This window comes from Daldinia childiae (assembly GCF_008694065.1).
Source record: "Daldinia childiae strain JS-1345 chromosome Unknown Scaffold9, whole genome shotgun sequence".
Taxonomy (NCBI): Eukaryota; Fungi; Ascomycota; class Sordariomycetes; order Xylariales; family Hypoxylaceae; genus Daldinia; species Daldinia childiae.
The window spans coordinates 1,292,298-1,309,838 of record NW_022984650.1 but is presented as its reverse complement, the minus strand read 5'-3'; the positions used below and the strand labels follow the sequence as shown (position 1 = coordinate 1,309,838).

The window sequence follows — 17,541 nt, the reverse complement described above, 5'->3', positions numbered from 1 at the left end:
ATTCAACGAAATGAGACACCTGGGGGAGAAATTACAAAAGTGAGATAGTTTGGATCAATGGGTCTCTTCTTCAAGGCTGGTTCGTTTTCAACATAAGAAACATGTAGCTACATGTTACTTTTATTCCCCTTGAAGCTCTAAGCATTTGATTAACACCGGCCTAGATCACTGCCAGATTTTAGTGGACCTTCAGGCTTCAACGGTCCGACGTTTTCTCCAGCGCAGGGGTTTTGTTCTAGGGCCCCGGTTTCATATGTAGAAGCAGCTAAGTACGACATTGAGGGTAGTTCGTACCTGGAAGAAATTATGTGGGTAATTGCCCTTTTAAGCTTAGACCAGATTCTCATTTTCTAGTACACTACATACAAGGTACCGGCCTACAAATTGCGGTACAGGTACCTTGCGTCGCGTTTAGAGCTCTCAAAGTGTCATGACAGCATTTTCTAATTATTCTAATCCCCGTCATTAATCAGCCTTGCAGCTAAGCTTCTTAAGTAACCTTTCTTACTATTTCGTAGCCTTCCCAAGCTACCTGTTTGTCTTTGTCTTATATCTTTTTCTAAAATTCATTAGAATATCAACAGTTGAATGCGACATTATGAACCAGATACGTGCCATCCAAGCGCTAAACAAACGCGAGATTGAGAATGGGGTGTAAGTTCTTTGTTTCTCCTGAGTCGCATTGCAAAACCCTTTATACTAACACCAAACTAGATCGCCAGAAGCCTCCTGGCACACCGACTACCGCGACACCGCCTTTGTCAACTTTGGTGGTCTGCCGTACGAATTGTCGGAGGGTGACATCATCACGATATTCTCGCAGTACGGAGAGCCCGTCTTCCTAAAGCTCGCGCGGGACAAGGAAACGGGCAAGAGCAAAGGATTCGGCTGGCTAAAGTACGAGGATCAGCGCAGTACCGACTTAGCCGTGGACAACTTAGGAGGCGCCGAGATTAACGGCCGCCTAGTCAGGGTCGACCACGCCCGATACAAGGCCCGCGACGATGAGGACCCCGAGGAGTTTAAAGTTGGTTGGGAAGACATCATGCGCCGCGAGAAGGCCGCTAAGGGTGAGGATGTAGATATGGAAGACGCTAGTGAGGAAGAGGAAGAAGAGAGACGCCCGATGATCAAAGAGGAGATAGAACTAGCGAAGCTTATCGAAGAGCACGATGAGGATGACCCTATGAAGGGCTTCTTGATCGAGGAGAAGAAGAAAGAAGTCGAATTGGCACTAAAAAGGGAGAGCGGGCGTAAGAGGGGAAAGGATAGGAAAGATAAACATCGGCATCACCACCATTCCCATAGATCTAAAAGAGATGATAGGGACACCGAGGAGCGCGATCGCCATAGGAGATCTAGACGGGATGAAACACCAGTTGCAAAAGGTAGTCGAGAACGGGATGAGACACCAAGACGAAGGAATGATTCTAGAGATCGCGAGCGGAAAAGACGGGACGACGACCGCGATCGCGATCGACGCCATGATAAGGAACGAAGAGACCGAGACAATAAGGGCAAAAATGACAAGGACAGGCGTGAGAAGCATTCCCGTCGCTACGATGACGAGGATAGGGATAAGGACCGAGAAGGTAAAAGTAGACGAAGTAGAAGCAGGTCTCCACGTTTGTATAGAGATTGACGATGTTGTCTAATCGCTTAATAAAGATACCCCCCAAAAGTCAACGCTAGTCAGGTAATCTTGCCAGCCCATATCCTAGTGCAACATGATTTCTAACGCCACCTCTGACCAGATAACGCCGTACCCGCGAATCCATATACTCCACGCCGATTCCCCATGACCATGTCAAATCAGTACCTCTTATATGGTTCCCCTAGGTACTCATGTAGCTTATGCTTGGGACTATGCTCGTAATAATCCTTGAGCTCGTCCTAATTCCCTAGGTATTTCTTCCAGCCTTCCCTGACGACCACGGATCTTCCGTCTTCGCCCTCCCTGAGAACAAATTTCTCCCAACGCGCATCTTGCCCGGCACCCACGACGATTAGAGTGCTTTCGTCTATCCAGCCGATCACCCCCTTCACTGGCCTACTAGTGCCCAGTACAGTCTCCCCCCCTGAATGATTTCGAGGGGTAGGAAGAAGGGGCTCTTCCCCTGTTTCAAAAGGTGTGGAGGTAAAAGAATAGATGTCAGCAAACGGACCAAATGGTATGTTGCTCAGGATACCCCATTTATTCCTTGCTTCAGTACTAGGATTGCTTCCACTAGGAGCTGAAGAAGGTGGTGGTGTAAACTGTTGATTACGTGGGTTAGGAACATCGAAGATGTGTAAGCTACCTTTGTCCGAGGTACAGGCTAGCATGTTACTGGATGGACTAAAACGTAAGGAGTATATAGTAGCAGATTCGCTACCACGACGTCGTTCAGCAAGCTTCGCGCCCCTATTAGTGGAAAAGATGCGGATAATTGTGCCCTGTACATGATTAGCATAATGAATTAATTAAGTAATAATTTAATCTACCTTCTCGCTTGCTGTTGCAAGTAGATCCCCGTCTGAACTTAGTTGCAGCGCTCTCAAACTTGAAGAATGTGCAGGAATGATGCTAACGCTGCCTGTGTCGAACTGTATAACGTGAACTTGGCCCGGCGTTCTACCGGGGATAACCAAATGTCTCTCCGTTAGACAACAAAGACCGAGATAATTGTTTGTAGTCTCATATATAGCGAGTGGCGTAGGGGGCTTCTGGAAAGCATACAGGCGTACGCTGTTCTGCAGAACGACGGCAATCCTCGTCTTAGAAATCTGTACGCCGCGAACAGCAGTAAGGGTAGCTATTTCAAGGCCTATCTTGCCTTTGCTATCATCCCATATTATGGCCTTGTTCTGTGGGAACTTGGGCGAGCGGCCGCCACCAACAAGAGCAAGGTAATTGGCGTTGCCCATCATCTGGACTAGACCTAAGCCCGCATTGAATACTAACGCTTGTAAGATTGATTTTATCTAATAAACAGGTAGGCGTCATAACATACCTCTTGCTGTTTGTATTTGGCAAGTATTTGAGAGGAAGACTATCAAACATGTATGTGAGTGAAATGTATAAGTTAAAAGGTATGCCGTCGAAAACATACTGCAGAACCCCGAATCTAAACCAACAACAAATCGACTTGCGTCATGATTGAAGGTGACAGAAAGAGCAGCATGCTCGCTGGGGTTTTCGATAACTGGTCGAGTATTCATGATGGCGATTTTATAAGTCTACGCTGATACTAAGAATAAATAAAGTAGGCTAGCGAGAGCGATGACCACGACGATCACGACTACCACAATAGACGACGTAAACGAAACGAACGAATGATGCTGAGTCTCAAAAGAAACCAGAGAGTTCGGGTAGAGTCTCGGTATCCCAGATCATTGCTATATCGCACATTCGTGAAGCTTTCCGTTGGGACTGCCTTTAGATAAACGGACCTATAGATGGAATGCGACGATAAGCACTGGCCTGCCTAAGCTTTCCCAGTACCTGTCCTACATGCAGGCAGCCAACGGCACCAGAGATGAGTCAAGGCTGATGAAACGTCGAACGAATTAGGAATGATATAATTCGGAGGATCAGATACTGGATCTATACAAGCTTTTGAATGAGAATGAGAGAGAATGGTAAGCCTTTGAACCGATGAAGTTGGTTGATTATCATCACAAGTCTGGTCCAGGCGATTACTTAGGATGGGGCGTAATATGTTGCGCAGGTACAGTACACGTGAGAGTTCCATGGGTACATAAGATGCTATGGAGATTTAAAGATGTATATGCACGGACCACATGCTTTAGGTTTTATTAGGTCGGCGCGCCCCCGGCCATTGTTTTGTACATAGGGGAGGAATGGTCTGAGAGCTCTTCCCGTTCCTCTACCTATTCGTAACCTTTTATTTAGTGGCGTTACAGTATAAACCACTGAAGCTGTGGCTGTTACTATGACCTTAGCTGCCAGTCTTCCACTAATTTTTCATCATAGATAATGTACCTAGGTACTTGTAAATTTAGTATTTGGAACTTTAAAAGACAATGAAGTGCGTGGAAGTTACGGTTGAATTACCTGTTCTCTCTTGCATCTCCAGCCTCGTGTTAATTTGACATGGGGAAGTAAGTGCTGGGTCGACCCTGGCTTGTCCACCTATCCAATTAAATATTATGTACCTTAGTACCTCCCATTAGCTCTTGCTGTACCTATCAAAGCCTGAGCCCCTGAATTCGGGGGAGATACAAAGTGATCCGTGCTCTGATTTGGTGCCTTTCTAGTGGCCCCATAACCCCCTGTCTGGTCCCCTCTGTAGCAACCGTTTTGTGGTGTTGAAATTGCACTTTTTTTCTGGAGAAGAGGGAAGGAGACAGCCATCAACAGCTTTGGCGAAGCGAATCCCTAAACATTTCTCAAATCTTCTTTGGTTTCCTTCATCAACACCCAAGCTGTGATCACACCCCCCCTTTCACAACGCCGTTTTTAGATACCCCCATTTGCGAAGATCCCGTTCCGTTTGACGAAACCTACCATCGTCAATCATTGTAATTTCAATTCTTTTTGCTAGCGGACCTAATCACCCAATTGCGAAACCCAAGCCTTAGCCTAATATGTCGTCCCCAGCGGTGAGTCTCCCCTATCACGCTGCAACCAAACGAACCTCGCGTTCCATGCTTGCAAAGTCACTTTGCATTGTTATTTGCATCTTTATCCTACTCTCGTCTTCCACATCCACCATAGTTGTATAATCTCGTTGTAGCTGCTAATCAATCATGATGCGTTCACAGAAGATGATGCGCCGAAAGAAGAACGTCAAGAAGGGAATTCAGTTCTGCTTGATGGTCTGCGGTGCTTCAGGAACAGGTATAACATAGCTCCCCTTAGTCTTAACGCGTTCCACGTACCATCTCCCTCAAACCATCAAGTTATCAACCACCCAGCATAACGAAAATGCTAATCGTAGCTCTTACTATTCAGGAAGAACAACTTTCGTCAACACTCTCTGCAGCAAGAGTGTGTTGACCCACAAAGATTCTGACGATGCTACTGCTGCTCACGTCGAGGATGGTGTCAAGATCAAGCCTATCACTGTTGGTTAGTTTATTGCTTATCCCAGGGAGTAATAGGAACATTCTAACATTCTACTGTAGAGCTCGAATTGGACGAAGAGGGCACCCGTATTTCGTTGACCATTGTTGATACCCCGGGTTTTGGTGACCAAATTGACAATGAAGCAAGGTACGACTTAATATCTAAGAACAACAACTAACTACAACGTCCACTAATACTTTTCATCCGTAGCTTCTCAGAGATTGTTGGATATCTCGAGAGACAATATGACGACATCTTGGCCGAGGAGTCGCGTATCAAGCGAAACCCCAGATTCAGGGACAACAGAGTACATGCTATGCTATACTTTATTACTCCCACTGGTCATGGGTATGTGCTGCTTCCTGACCAGTAACGTTATTATATACTCATTGTCTGCAGTCTCCGTGAACTCGACATCGAACTGATGAAGCGCCTTGCTCCTCGTGTCAACGTCATCCCCGTTATTGGCCGTGCCGATTCGCTGACCCCCGCCGAGCTGGCCGAGTCGAAGAAGCTTGTTATGGAGGACATTGAGCACTACCGAATCCCCGTGTACAATTTCCCCTACGATATCGAAGAGGATGACGAGGATACCGTTGAAGAGAACGCCGAGCTCAGAGGTCTGATGCCCTTTGCCATAGTCGGCTCCGAGGATGTTATCGAGATTGGCGGCCGTAAAGTCCGAGCCCGGCAATATCCCTGGGGTGTTGTTGAGGTTGACAACCCTCGTCACTCCGACTTCCTAGCCATTCGATCAGCTCTCCTTCACAGCCATCTCGCCGATCTGAAGGAGATTACCCACGATTTCCTATACGAGAATTACCGTACTGAGAAACTCAGCAAGAGCGTTGAGGGTGGTGCTGGAGTGTAAGTCACCTTTGGCGAACTATTATGACTATTTTCTAACGTACTATATAGTGACTCTTCCATGAACCCTGAGGATTTAGCTTCCCAGTCTGTCCGTCTAAAGGAAGAGCAACTTCGCCGAGAAGAGGAGAAGCTCCGCGAAATCGAGGTCAAGGTTCAGCGTGAGATCAACGAAAAACGACAGGAACTTTTAGCTCGCGAGTCCCAACTACGCGAAATCGAGGCGAGAATGGCACGAGAGGCCGCTGCCGCCGCAGGCACACCGGAGGCGAATGGCGAACAGGAAGCCAACTAATCATCCTAGAACGACATCTTTCCTATCTCCTACTAACTGGTATATCGGTGGCCAGCTAACAGTACGGATTGTGGCGTTGGGTGTTTGATATCCCCTAGTCCCTGACCCCTTAAAGCCATTCGAGATGACGCGTTATACGAAAATCTAACAAAATTAATGATTGCGTGGGATGCGGAATAGCAAAGGGCTTGGTGAAAACTTGTCAGGAATAAAAGCCAGAGTTGATATCCCCTTACAATTATTGCATGCCCAATTCCGGAAGAGGAATGATGGCACAGTGGGAAAGGGAAGCAGTGTTTACCTTCCCAATTTTTCATATCTAATGACACGTCGTCCTGTGGACAAACTGAAGGTGGTAGAGGAGACAGTTAGCCTACCTTTGTATCTTTTGCGAGTCGATGTCCGTTTTACCAGTGCCAACTATGTAGCCTTTTCTACTTTTATGCCCCTTTTCTCCTAGTATTAGTGCCTTCTAATGCAGATATCAATATGAGCTTTCTTTGATGTCTATTATGGTCATGTTTACGATCTAGGTTTTTGCTTGTCCTAATGATGATATTATATTGCTAACTATGCTGCAAAGACGCTCTCGTAGAAGTATAGGTGAAAATAAATACCGAGCTAGTACACTATTTCGTTATACCACTCTCCTACACTGACAAAATCTTGATTTTATCACTAGGATTGTAAATTTTATACTTATTCGCAGTTTTTAGGTATCAAGATGCTTTGGAAAAGAAACGTTTATACTAGCTAGGAGTCTGACTGTCCCGACGTAACTAACTACCTATACCATGGAACAACCCAAATTCCTAGTTTCAGCAACCCGACCCTTAATACTAAACTCAAGTTGCTACCCCCTAAGACGCCATTCCCTAAACTCATACAACAACAAAGGGAAACAATACAAGCCCTACCATAACGTCTGGGACAGCTGGTTTTCTCAAAAATGACCTTTGCGTCTGCCCTCTTTGCGAAAGGAAACCTATAATTCCGTATTTAACTTAATGTTCGTATTATTACAACTGATATCATTCTCACCAACCCTCTCAACTTGTCTAGTTGTTACTCTGGCTGTTTAGGATGCGTAGAATGGCCAAAAATAAGTTGATGATGTCCAGGTATAAGCTGATCGCGGCAGCAATCTCCTCCTCGACGTGGTGCTTGCGGAGGACGAGTTGGGTGTCGACCAAGATATAACCTGAGAAAATTAAAGCGGCCAGTCCGCCATAGATGAGCTCACCGGTGCTGCTACTGGGAAGGAACATCATCATGAAGCCGAAGAGCAGGAGACCCCAGAGCGCACCGAACAGGTACGGCATCCAGGAAGTGAAGTCGTACTTGGTCTGGCAGGCAAACAGCGTCAGGAAGACGAATATGCCTCCAGTCAGGATGACAGCGTTAAGCACGATCTGTGTCTTGTAGAAGGATACGATAACTGAGATGGTGTAGGCTTCGAGCAGGGTGAATCCGGAGAGAAATAGTAGGTTCGTCGGGTAGGACTTGCGTTTCCAATAGGTCAGAGCCATGAAAACCATGGAGCCGAAAAGCTGTAAGCATCATCACGTTAGCTTGCATCATTCATAAACATTTTACGTACTGGGAGAGAAAGACAAGTTTAACATACCGAGGCCCAGACGAGACCTGGGTGCGACTGGATCCAAGTCTTGTAGCCATCGCTCCAAAAACTAAAGCCGCTGACGACGGCCGTGGTGAGCAACTGTACCGTGAGGATGGTGTACACTTTGCGAATGAACTGGTTGCGAATATCGATCGTCGCCTCTGCGACAGACCCGCCGAACTTGAAGTCATCGGGGATGTTGTCCTCGCTGCTACGCGGGGCATCGCCGAAGAGCGCGGCCGATGCGTTGTTCGATCCAGAGTCCTGGTACGACGGGGGAGCCTGCGACCAGGTTGCCGCGTCGGGATCCTGGGTAGGCGCCGGGGTGTATTTGGTATTAGCGGCCATCGTGTTTTTCTTATCCGTAGTAGTAGACGCTGTCGATAATAGAGGGTTCGTCGTGGCTGATGATAAATAGATGGACAGACAGAGCAAGCACAAATGAGTAATGATCTACTGGCGATGGGAAAGATGGAGGTTGTTTTAGGTGAGAGGTGGCTGATGGAAACTCGCGGCGGGCGAATCGCGGGGCGCAATGTAAGTAATGTAAGTAAGTACTGTAGGTCATTAGTTAGGCAGGTGCGGGAAGGCTGTGCAGTGTCAGAGCGCGGTCATACATACCTAGAGAAACAAATAATGGGTCCATTGGTTTTCTCAATGTTTCTGGTACTATCGACAAGAAATTCTTAGTCATTATCTGCTTGATTTTGGTTGGTTGCTGATTTTACCTAGGTTCAACCCACTGGAGATTATCAGAAGGCCACATGTGGCTTGAATATGGTATGGTTAATGGTACTATGGTACATAAGAACTTAAAAGTGCGGGGCGGCATGTGCAAGTCGAGATGGCTAGCTGAGTCTTTGCAGTTCCAGACTTTTTTCAGACTTTCCGAAGTTCACTATTGTATATATTTTTCAATATATCCTGCATTGTGCAATTTACGACCAATCACCTATCATTTCCCGACTTACCTCATTCATATACGTACCTGATACACATTTACAATTTTACTAGGTTTGTTGCCAAGTATCAATGAAGACATCTTCAACTTTTACTATATTAAATAAAACTCAGATATTAAAAACCATTGGATTTCTCTTTAAAGAGTGTCCCGTAGTTTATCATTAACTTATATACCGGAAAGTCACAGCAATTTCACATGGATTCCCCGCTCGCGAAGAATGTCCGGGGAATAAGCGACAACACACGAGAAGATGAGATGCGTGGTTGTGCGAAATTCGGCACAGCTTATTCGCTAGGATGCCATGTGGGAAAGTGATATAAAAGCAAATCCATGCAATAAAGTTGTCAGTCCCGGAGCAGTTAGCTCCCATTGGTCACTCATATCCACAAACAGCTCTGGTAAAAGTAGGTTGCATTGGAGATGGGAAGCTTGCGGCGGGGAAAGAATAGGAGAGAAAAAGATTCTACGAACTCATCAAAGCAGACGATCCAATCCAACTCTCGAAACGAAACGTGGTATGATACATACCTGTTATGTAAACTCTCCTAAGCTTCACCTAATCAATTGGCTACTTTAAGTTATCTAAAAGAGAGAAGAAGAAGCTATAAAGTAGCTTGTTTACTTTTCGTGGCGTTTTAAGCTTGTATATTAAGAAAATGTAGCACTACACTATGTACACTAAAGCTATCATTTAAATTGGCACTGCAAGTTCAAGTTATCAGGCAGTCAGGCTAGGTACATATGCAAATGGTCTCAACAAAAAATCAGATGTTACCATGTTTGAGAGGCATGTAAGTATATCGATCGCTGATCCATACCCTTGGCTTGTCTCCATTTCGCCAAAGGTACGGGTTCTGTGCACGTAATAAAAGGACGAAAAACCTCTTGGCTATGAAGGGGGTCCCCTATCTACAATTACCTAAGTGGTCTAGTTATCGACGATATAGCGATCAGTGATCACCAAATTGTATTGATATACCCCACTAATCCCCTGTTGGAAAGGGACGATGCCTTACTAGGTAAGTACTTAACCTTAGGTAGTGTAGCTTGACCACCCCTCCTCCTTTTTTTCTTTTTTTTTTCTTCTCTCCCGGTTCACCGCTCTGACCGCTCATCCTCGAATCTATCAAAAAACTTACAGCAGTGGGGGGGCCCACCTTCACTTCAACATCTTCAAAAACAACTTGCCTTCAGTCCTGTCCAGGTGGTCCTCGACCAGATCAATGTCCCCTGTATACAGCTCCGGGGGCTCGTTGGACACATTCGTTCTTCTAAAATAAGAGTGATGATTTGTCTGTTTGTGGCATTTGTTTTCGTGTCCTAACTCCCGTTACCACCCGTTACTCGCATCCGCCAATCGCTTGACGTGTGAGGCATTCGTTAATTGTGTAATCACTGGTTATCACTGGTTCTGATTTTTTTCGAAAGTTCCCCGCTGATCTTATTGCGTCGGCCGACATATCCGCACATATTCACGGTTAAACATACAGAAATTGTTACAATCGGGCTTCTAGCGGACATTTCGATTTGAATATGAACGAACCCGAGGCCAATGCCCCTCCCACAGACCTTGGGGATACAACAAAGTCTGCCACAACCATGGAGTCTCGAGTCGAGAAGCCCAAGACGAGCGCAGTAAGGCCGCCAGTGAAGTCGCGAAGCTCAATGAACGGCCCTTTGTACATGCAGACCAACAAAAATAAGGTCTTAGTCCGGAGAGTAAAGAGGAAAGACGATGGCCCCATGAGGGGCTTGGCTCGTTGGTTCCTCGAGAATCAAACTGGTATGTTTACACTTACCTACAAAGTCTATCGGACAGCTATTTTCAAATCTACCCCCATCATGGAGTGTGTAGGGTCCTGCTCGGTGCTCTGTTCCACGACAGCAGTATCGCACTACCAGCTAATATTCCCATATGCTCTTTACTATCGCTAATAGTTTCCAATTGATATAGGTCTCTCGTTTAACTTGATCACTTTGATCTTCCTCACGCACATATGCCTTCCCAAAGCACGCCCTCATACCTCCAAATTTTTTACCCTCTCATACTACAACCCGGAATCTGGGAAATATGCGATTGGGACGAATGACTACCACTTTATTTCGTTCTGCATAGTTCTCTTCACCGGACTCCGCGCTTGTTTGATGGAACACATACTGGCACCATTGGCCAGACAATGGGGTATTTCCAAGAGAAAAGACATTACTAGGTTCTCTGAGCAGGCATGGATGCTGGTTTACTACAGCGTTTTCTGGACAGTTGGCACGGTATGAAACCCCCTTAATACTACACAGGCGCAGGAGGTCTGCTATGCGCATAACCTACCTATCTACCTATCCAATATCTGACGATTATACTAACAAATGACCCTCAAATAGTATTTATACGTCAATTCAGACTACTTCCTCAACATGAAAGAGCTCTGGACTGGCTGGCCGAATAGGGAGCTCGGCGGGCTCATGAAAGGCTACATACTAGCGCAATGGGCTTTCTGGGTGCAGCAAGTCCTTGTTATCCACATCGAAGACCGCAGAAAGGACCACTATCAAATGCTCACCCATCATTTCATCACAATCACGCTCATTTCCGGGTGTTACTACTATTGCCATACTCGAGTTGGTAATCTCATCTTGGTTCTTATGGACGTGGTCGACTTGTTCCTCCCGGTAAGTTGAATTATTTAAACCCCTAAATACTGCCTAGCTCCATTTAGCTAACTCCAATATCAGCTTGCAAAGTGCCTGAAATACCTAGGGTTCTCGAAGCTATGCGATGCCACCTTTGTGGTTTTCATGGTGTCGTGGTTTGTAGCCAGACACATATTTTACCTTATGACATGCTACAGTATTTACAAGGATTTGCCTGAACAAATCACCTGGGGCTGCTACCATGGCCCAAATTCAAACCTGACGGGACCGTTGCCTATCCCTGACGGATGGGGTCACGTTCTAGAGCCATTTAATGGCTCTGAGGGTACGGTTTGTTTCTCCAGCTCGATTCAGTGGGGATTCTTAAATTGTTTACTTGGTCTCCAAGTCCTCACCATCTTCTGGTTCTTCATGATTATCAATGTTGCCATCCGGGTGGTTAAGGGGGACGGCGCCGATGATACTAGGAGCGATGACGAAAGGGATGAACAGGAGCTAGAAACCGAATACGAAGAGGCACAACCACTTGAGGAAGAAGTTGGCGTAGAAGCTATTGATTTGAAGGGGTGGGAGCGTCGAACAGGCGTTAAAAGAGGCGCAAGTTCTTCTGGTGTCAGTTTACCCGGCCATAGCGATCGTAAGGAGTTGCTCGGTCGCATCGGCTGCGAGAAGCAGGTTGACTGATATATCAGCGAAACAAGGTGTATTGCGGTGCACGGACAGGGTAAACGGCAGGTCCCTTTGCTTGTAGTGGTCGCTGGGGATATCATGTGCGCCGCTAAGGAGCGCCACGCTTAGGCGTGCCGGATAGTTAAGGGCACAAAAGTTAAGCGTGGCAATCTTCATTTTGTCTTGTTCATATGGGTTGATCTGGGAACGGTGCCCTGTGCGCTTAGGTACTTTACTGCACCGAGGACAGTGGGAGGACCATCTGCTCTATCTCGGCATATATAGAAACGGAATTCAATACTTATACCCCATAATCCCATAACCCCTTATTATATACTAGCCTGTATAGGGCCTTGTCGGTTTTATTATTCATAATAGGTATGATTCATTTTCTATCATACTACCCACGGTGATCATACAGACTCTATCGCCCTATCTCGCAAACTTAAACCTGAGGGCTGTTCTACTTGCTCAAGGCATATAACTCAACCCTAACTCTAATGCTTCGTTGATGAGCACCTTTAATTGTCTTACTACTCTCACTAATGTTGATTATGCTTTCTGGCCCATCAGCCAACGGTAAGTCCCAAGTATCACCACACTAAACTTTCATCAAGTTGTCCTTAATAAAACTTAATCTGGTGTCCCGTGCTACCGCTATGCTACCGCTAAACTACCCCTTTTCACATAGCAACAACCAAACTCGGCAATCATACTTTATTATGTCGGCTTATAGCTTCAACTCTTTCCTAAAGGGTCTTGGTTCTTTGTCGCATGATCATGGGACTACCTCCATTCAAACTCAAACTGAGGATACTGAAATAATAAAACGAGATTCAGCCCAAGCGATTAGGATCAATGCTAGCCTTGATGCTCTGACCCAAGAGAAACAAATCTAAAGTAATACATTGAATTTATTAGGTACCTGTTTTGGAAAATAGGACTGTCTTCCGATATGAAAAAAAGTGTTGGGATGACGAGCGTGTGTTATATTTCATACTACTAAATTCTCTCCCAGTAGAGTCTATTGTGTCTATTTTCTTTACAATGCGAACATACAACCGTCAGGCTTATATATCGTCGAAAGCGAGTGTTAAAATATAGAGATTCGACATCATCCAATGGACCAAGGGTTTCTGAGATCACCTGAAGGCTGGTCGGGAGCTCTCTGCCACCAGGAGTGCTCTAGATCTGGGCTATCCTCGAGTTGCACAGTATCGAGGCACAATGCGGCTATAATAACTGACTTGAACGAAAAGATCAATGGAGCGAAGCATAAGATTCGGGATCTAGAAAAAATGCTGAACTCAAACTGCAACGCCGCAGAGAAGATAGTGAACTCACTGCTTCGGGAAAGACATCATCTCAGAGAGGCTTTGGAAAGAAGCGAAATGAGAGTTGAGAATGAAGCTAGAAAACATTTACAAGCTAGCAGGATAGCTCAGTCATTATTTGACGCCCTTTGCGAGAATAGAGAAGATCTCAAGTGTGAAATTCAATGTCATAAGGAAATGAGTGAGGCTCTCGAGGAAAGCTTGAGGGTTGCGACAGAGGCTATCCAGAAAGAGGCGGATCGAGATCAGGAGGTCTCAGTCCTGCGTGAAAAGCTCAGAATAGCGAATAGTTCTACCTCGGATGAGCGAAATCTATCACACATGGTCTCGCAGCAAGTAGAAGGCTTGGAGAGACTCATCGGAATACAGCACAACGAAATGAAGCAGTACAAGTCGGAAATCGAAGACTTGAAGCAGGTCAACAAGATATTAACAGAAGAGAATGATCATCTCCATGTCGATAGCTCTTCCATTCAAATGACATCCGTAGGCACTCAAACTGACTACTACTTAGACAAGACGACAAGCGCCGTAGTGAGCAGGCTCGAGGAGCAAATTGTGATATCTAGGGAGCAAAACCAGAAGCTACTTGCCGAATTACAGCAAGAGAACGGACAGCAAGCCAAACTAGAGAATAATCCCTCATCTGAGTGGCACCAGGCGACGAGCCAGACTATCCATGAATATCAGAGAAACGAATATATGGCAAATACAGATCAGGAACTAGCTACACGTATGTCCCAGCTGGATACAAACGACAGAAAAACACCAGGTAATCCAACCATCGGATACCAGTATATGGGATCTGCCGGGCCACTATTGACAGCAGAGCAATACAAGCCACTGTATAGGCCACTGTACACGTCAATGTGCGTCCAGACACGTGAGCTCGGTGAAAAGCAGGAGATCCAAGAGACCGAGACTACCCAGGAAATGCAGATGGAAGAAGGAATGGTGCAATTCAAGATGAACATGTTCAGATAGCACCAGCCTCTTCGCCGCGGTGTCCTGGAGCCACCCCTCGCGATATTGTCGATGCAGAGGACCGAGAACGGGCTGCGGGAGTCAATCACGACGAGCAGAGGGATATCACGCGTACCTCGACTTCCTACGAGCCCGCGTCCTTCCCCCGTGAGGGAGGATGCCCGGGCGCCGACTGCCTCTAGTGATGGGGATTGGGGTGCGGGCGCCGACGACAATGGCGAGCATGCTGTGTGTGTTATGGTGCCGCTTGACGACCCTATATACGATGCGTTTACCAAAGATAATGACAGCGGTAATAATAACCAGTGATCGTGCTCTTCTTCTTCTGGTTACTTCGAGCTGGTGTAGGTCAGACAGGAGGAAATCGGCTGTGGTTTTTGGAGTGTATTTCTTGTCCTCTTGTTTTCTGTCAAGGCTCGTTTCTGTAACAGGGAAAATAATAAAGTCTTTAGGGGGTGGGGAGGGGGGCGTAATGTGTTACGGGAGACTCTCGATGTGGGCAACATCTGGTCATATTCTCTTCTCTCTATCGTTTTAAGGGGATGGGGGGATAGGGGTTAGGGTTAGACATGATGCTTAGTATTCCTTTGTTCTTTACCTAGGCTTATTCTCTAAGTTATATTATGTAAGGTTGATGTTCTTCATTTGAAGTTTATCTTTCAGGACATACATATTATAAATCTCGGATGTCTCGGAGTTGTAACGAGAAGTAATACTTTATAAGCTGACGAATATTTCCTCCGTAGTCCGAATATACCGTATCCTTAAGTTGCAGTTGATTCTAGTGATCGTATTGAAACCGACTGCTTGAAGTTGCTGTAGTGGAGAATGTACACAGTAGCGAACTGGAAGTTGAGATATTTACTGAGTATGTTGCAACTCCTCTTGTAGCTAATTGGTTACCAAAGTGTCGTGTAAGAGTTTACAGGGGTATTGTTGCTCCGAAGAGGCCGTGAAAAGTCGGTATCAAAGTAATGTTTCGACGATTACTATTACACTGTATAAACTACCTATAGAGTAGTAACAGTATTCATCTTAGAAGATATTATTGAACTTTGTGATATTAAGAGAGGTAGTTACCTTAGGTAGGCAAACATAAAGTAACACTTTAACTTGAGGCTTTTACGTGTGCTATTATTAGACAACAAATAAATGTATTCGGAACACCTTCACAGCAAACATCCAGTCGTTACATGATTGTACCACGTCGGTTATCGGGTTTCCTCGTAAATTTCATTTGAACAACTTCGGCGTTCTCTTCGTTGGACGATCGGGTGCTGTGCTGTGGCAAGACTAGATATGACTGGTCATTAAAATAAAGTACACCGCGATGGACACGCGGTCATCACCCCTAGTCGATATAAATACGAGAAGGTAGCTGCATAATTGAACTGGGCTGTGATCACAATTCAACTCCAGTTTAATATTATGTTGATGTTTGGGTAAAGTAAACGAGTACCATCTAAGACATACGTAAACACAACTCTTTAACGGAATCCTTCGCTGCTCAATGCCCCCTTACAGAAGACCTGTATTAACACACATGCGTCGGCGATAGGCTAATAGTAATAGTCACTTCTCTGGCTATCTCTTTGATATCAAATAGCGTTATACCGAACTACAAGATGTTCCGGACGGCGGCACCGTGGCGTAGATTCATTCGATCGAGTCTAGCCGCAATGCTGGATTTCATGGGGTAAACACCTTGTCAGATTACGCGAACTATGGGTCTCTATGGAGTTATTAGAGTATGATCCAATCGGGGAATTTTTAATCTTTCTGCCTTCCAGAAGATTTACATGAGTTACAGAATGTTGGGCTTGTCAAAGACGTAAAGCTTTGACCTCATAGTGTACAAGCTTCTCGGAGCTGAGGTGAGGCATACGAGCGATCCTAGCATTGCCATTCTTACATAGTCCAACCAGTGAAGATCTCCACCGACTGCCGATCTTTGTCGTAAACATGTCAAGTTACACGTTACTCGACATGCCTCAACCCCCACAAGTCGGAAGGCGGTGATCCTTCTTACAGATGATGCATAAGACGGTAATTCCCATTTCGGGTAGATCTTCAACTACCCCGTTATTTCTGATTGGTCGCTTTGTCCTCAGCTAGTTAAGCAACTTGACCGGGATGTGGCCTATCCTAGGGCCTAATCCATAGAGCACTCCTTGCAAAGCCTCCTGTGTTGTACATACAGAATGTCTAGACCATGGACTTTAGGCACCGATAATACGATATGAGAAGACCTCATGTTATTATAAAAGGGAGCCGAGAGACTGCGATCTCTAGACTCTAATCGATCAGTTTCACACATCAAAACATCTAACAACTTATACACACCTATTCTTGATATCACTAACACCACCTACCTACTCAACCAAAAAATCTCCTAAACCACCACCGTAAAAATGCAGTTCACCACCTTCCTCGCCGCTGCCGCTACCCTCGCTTTTGGCGCTAGCGCTAACGCCGTCCCCCGTGACGGTGCTCGTCTCGCCCAGTTCCGTGTCTTCGGCGCCGAAGGCTGCAGCGAACTAAACCAGGGTTTCTACACCGTCGACGCATCCGACGCCAACGCTTGCAAGACCTTTGATGGCGTACCTACTCCCCCCGGTGTTAAGGCCGTCGTCTTAGAGGCTATGAACAGCCCCGCCGCCGACAGCTGCAGTTGTAGGTCTTTCGTCTCGTATTTAATTATAATATTGGCGATGAGAATATGTTAGCTAACCCGGGATAATAGTCTACGTCTATACCAACAACATCTGCACCTCCGGCACCACACGTCTCGAGACCAGCACTTGCAGCGACGTCCCCCCGCCTAACGCCAACTGGGCCTCGTGGAAGATCATCTGCTCTGCTGTCTAATTCTATTCATCATTATAAAGACTAGAGAGCGATCTAGAGGATATCTGTCTTGTAGATAGAGATGGGAGGGTTAACCCGTTTAACGAATGAGAAAAAGTGCCTTGGTAGCGCGATCTTGGGTAATCTAGCATTAAGCATAGTGGACTGAGGCTTTTGTTCACTGGTTGGAAAAATCGATGACTTATATTCTTGGCATTTACGATGTACGCTCTTTCACAT

At 45.9% G+C, this 17,541-nt stretch overlaps 7 protein-coding genes across 7 annotated transcripts; 5 read left to right on the top strand and 2 right to left on the bottom strand.

The window, feature by feature from the left end:
• Window positions 1-598: 598 nt before the first annotated feature.
• On the top strand, window positions 599-1,642 carry GL218_07563 (RNA-binding motif protein, X-linked 2; the record flags this gene model as incomplete). Its single annotated transcript, XM_033584325.1, has 2 exons — window positions 599-654; window positions 715-1,642. 2 exons carry the CDS (start codon window positions 599-601, stop codon window positions 1,640-1,642), a joined length of 984 nt encoding a protein of 327 aa, XP_033432612.1.
• A 251-nt stretch (window positions 1,643-1,893) lies between these two features.
• GL218_07562 (SVP1-like protein 2) lies at window positions 1,894-3,201 on the bottom strand (the record flags this gene model as incomplete). Its single annotated transcript, XM_033584324.1, has 4 exons — window positions 1,894-2,436; window positions 2,485-2,939; window positions 2,994-3,032; window positions 3,093-3,201. The coding sequence occupies 4 exons, from the start codon at window positions 3,199-3,201 to the stop codon at window positions 1,894-1,896; spliced, it is 1,146 nt and encodes a 381-aa protein (XP_033432611.1).
• Window positions 3,202-4,590: 1,389 nt separating this feature from the next.
• Window positions 4,591-6,233, top strand: GL218_07561 (Septin like protein spn3; the record flags this gene model as incomplete). The annotated part of the gene is made up of 7 exons (XM_033584323.1): window positions 4,591-4,605; window positions 4,768-4,843; window positions 4,958-5,074; window positions 5,131-5,218; window positions 5,282-5,419; window positions 5,471-5,938; window positions 5,990-6,233. The coding sequence occupies 7 exons, from the start codon at window positions 4,591-4,593 to the stop codon at window positions 6,231-6,233; spliced, it is 1,146 nt and encodes a 381-aa protein (XP_033432614.1).
• Window positions 6,234-7,291: 1,058 nt separating this feature from the next.
• GL218_07560 (Bax inhibitor 1) lies at window positions 7,292-8,202 on the bottom strand (the record flags this gene model as incomplete). Its single annotated transcript, XM_033584322.1, has 2 exons — window positions 7,292-7,783; window positions 7,861-8,202. The coding sequence occupies 2 exons, from the start codon at window positions 8,200-8,202 to the stop codon at window positions 7,292-7,294; spliced, it is 834 nt and encodes a 277-aa protein (XP_033432613.1).
• A 2,149-nt stretch (window positions 8,203-10,351) lies between these two features.
• GL218_07559 (Sphingosine N-acyltransferase lag1) lies at window positions 10,352-12,151 on the top strand (the record flags this gene model as incomplete). The annotated part of the gene is made up of 4 exons (XM_033584321.1): window positions 10,352-10,601; window positions 10,773-11,086; window positions 11,198-11,485; window positions 11,549-12,151. 4 exons carry the CDS (start codon window positions 10,352-10,354, stop codon window positions 12,149-12,151), a joined length of 1,455 nt encoding a protein of 484 aa, XP_033432384.1.
• A 1,496-nt stretch (window positions 12,152-13,647) lies between these two features.
• GL218_07558 (uncharacterized protein) lies at window positions 13,648-14,454 on the top strand (the record flags this gene model as incomplete). Its single annotated transcript, XM_033584320.1, has 1 exon — window positions 13,648-14,454. The coding sequence occupies one exon, from the start codon at window positions 13,648-13,650 to the stop codon at window positions 14,452-14,454; it is 807 nt and encodes a 268-aa protein (XP_033432720.1).
• Window positions 14,455-16,865: 2,411 nt separating this feature from the next.
• GL218_07557 (uncharacterized protein) lies at window positions 16,866-17,322 on the top strand (the record flags this gene model as incomplete). Its single annotated transcript, XM_033584319.1, has 2 exons — window positions 16,866-17,127; window positions 17,198-17,322. The coding sequence occupies 2 exons, from the start codon at window positions 16,866-16,868 to the stop codon at window positions 17,320-17,322; spliced, it is 387 nt and encodes a 128-aa protein (XP_033432377.1).
• Window positions 17,323-17,541: the final 219 nt, after the last annotated feature.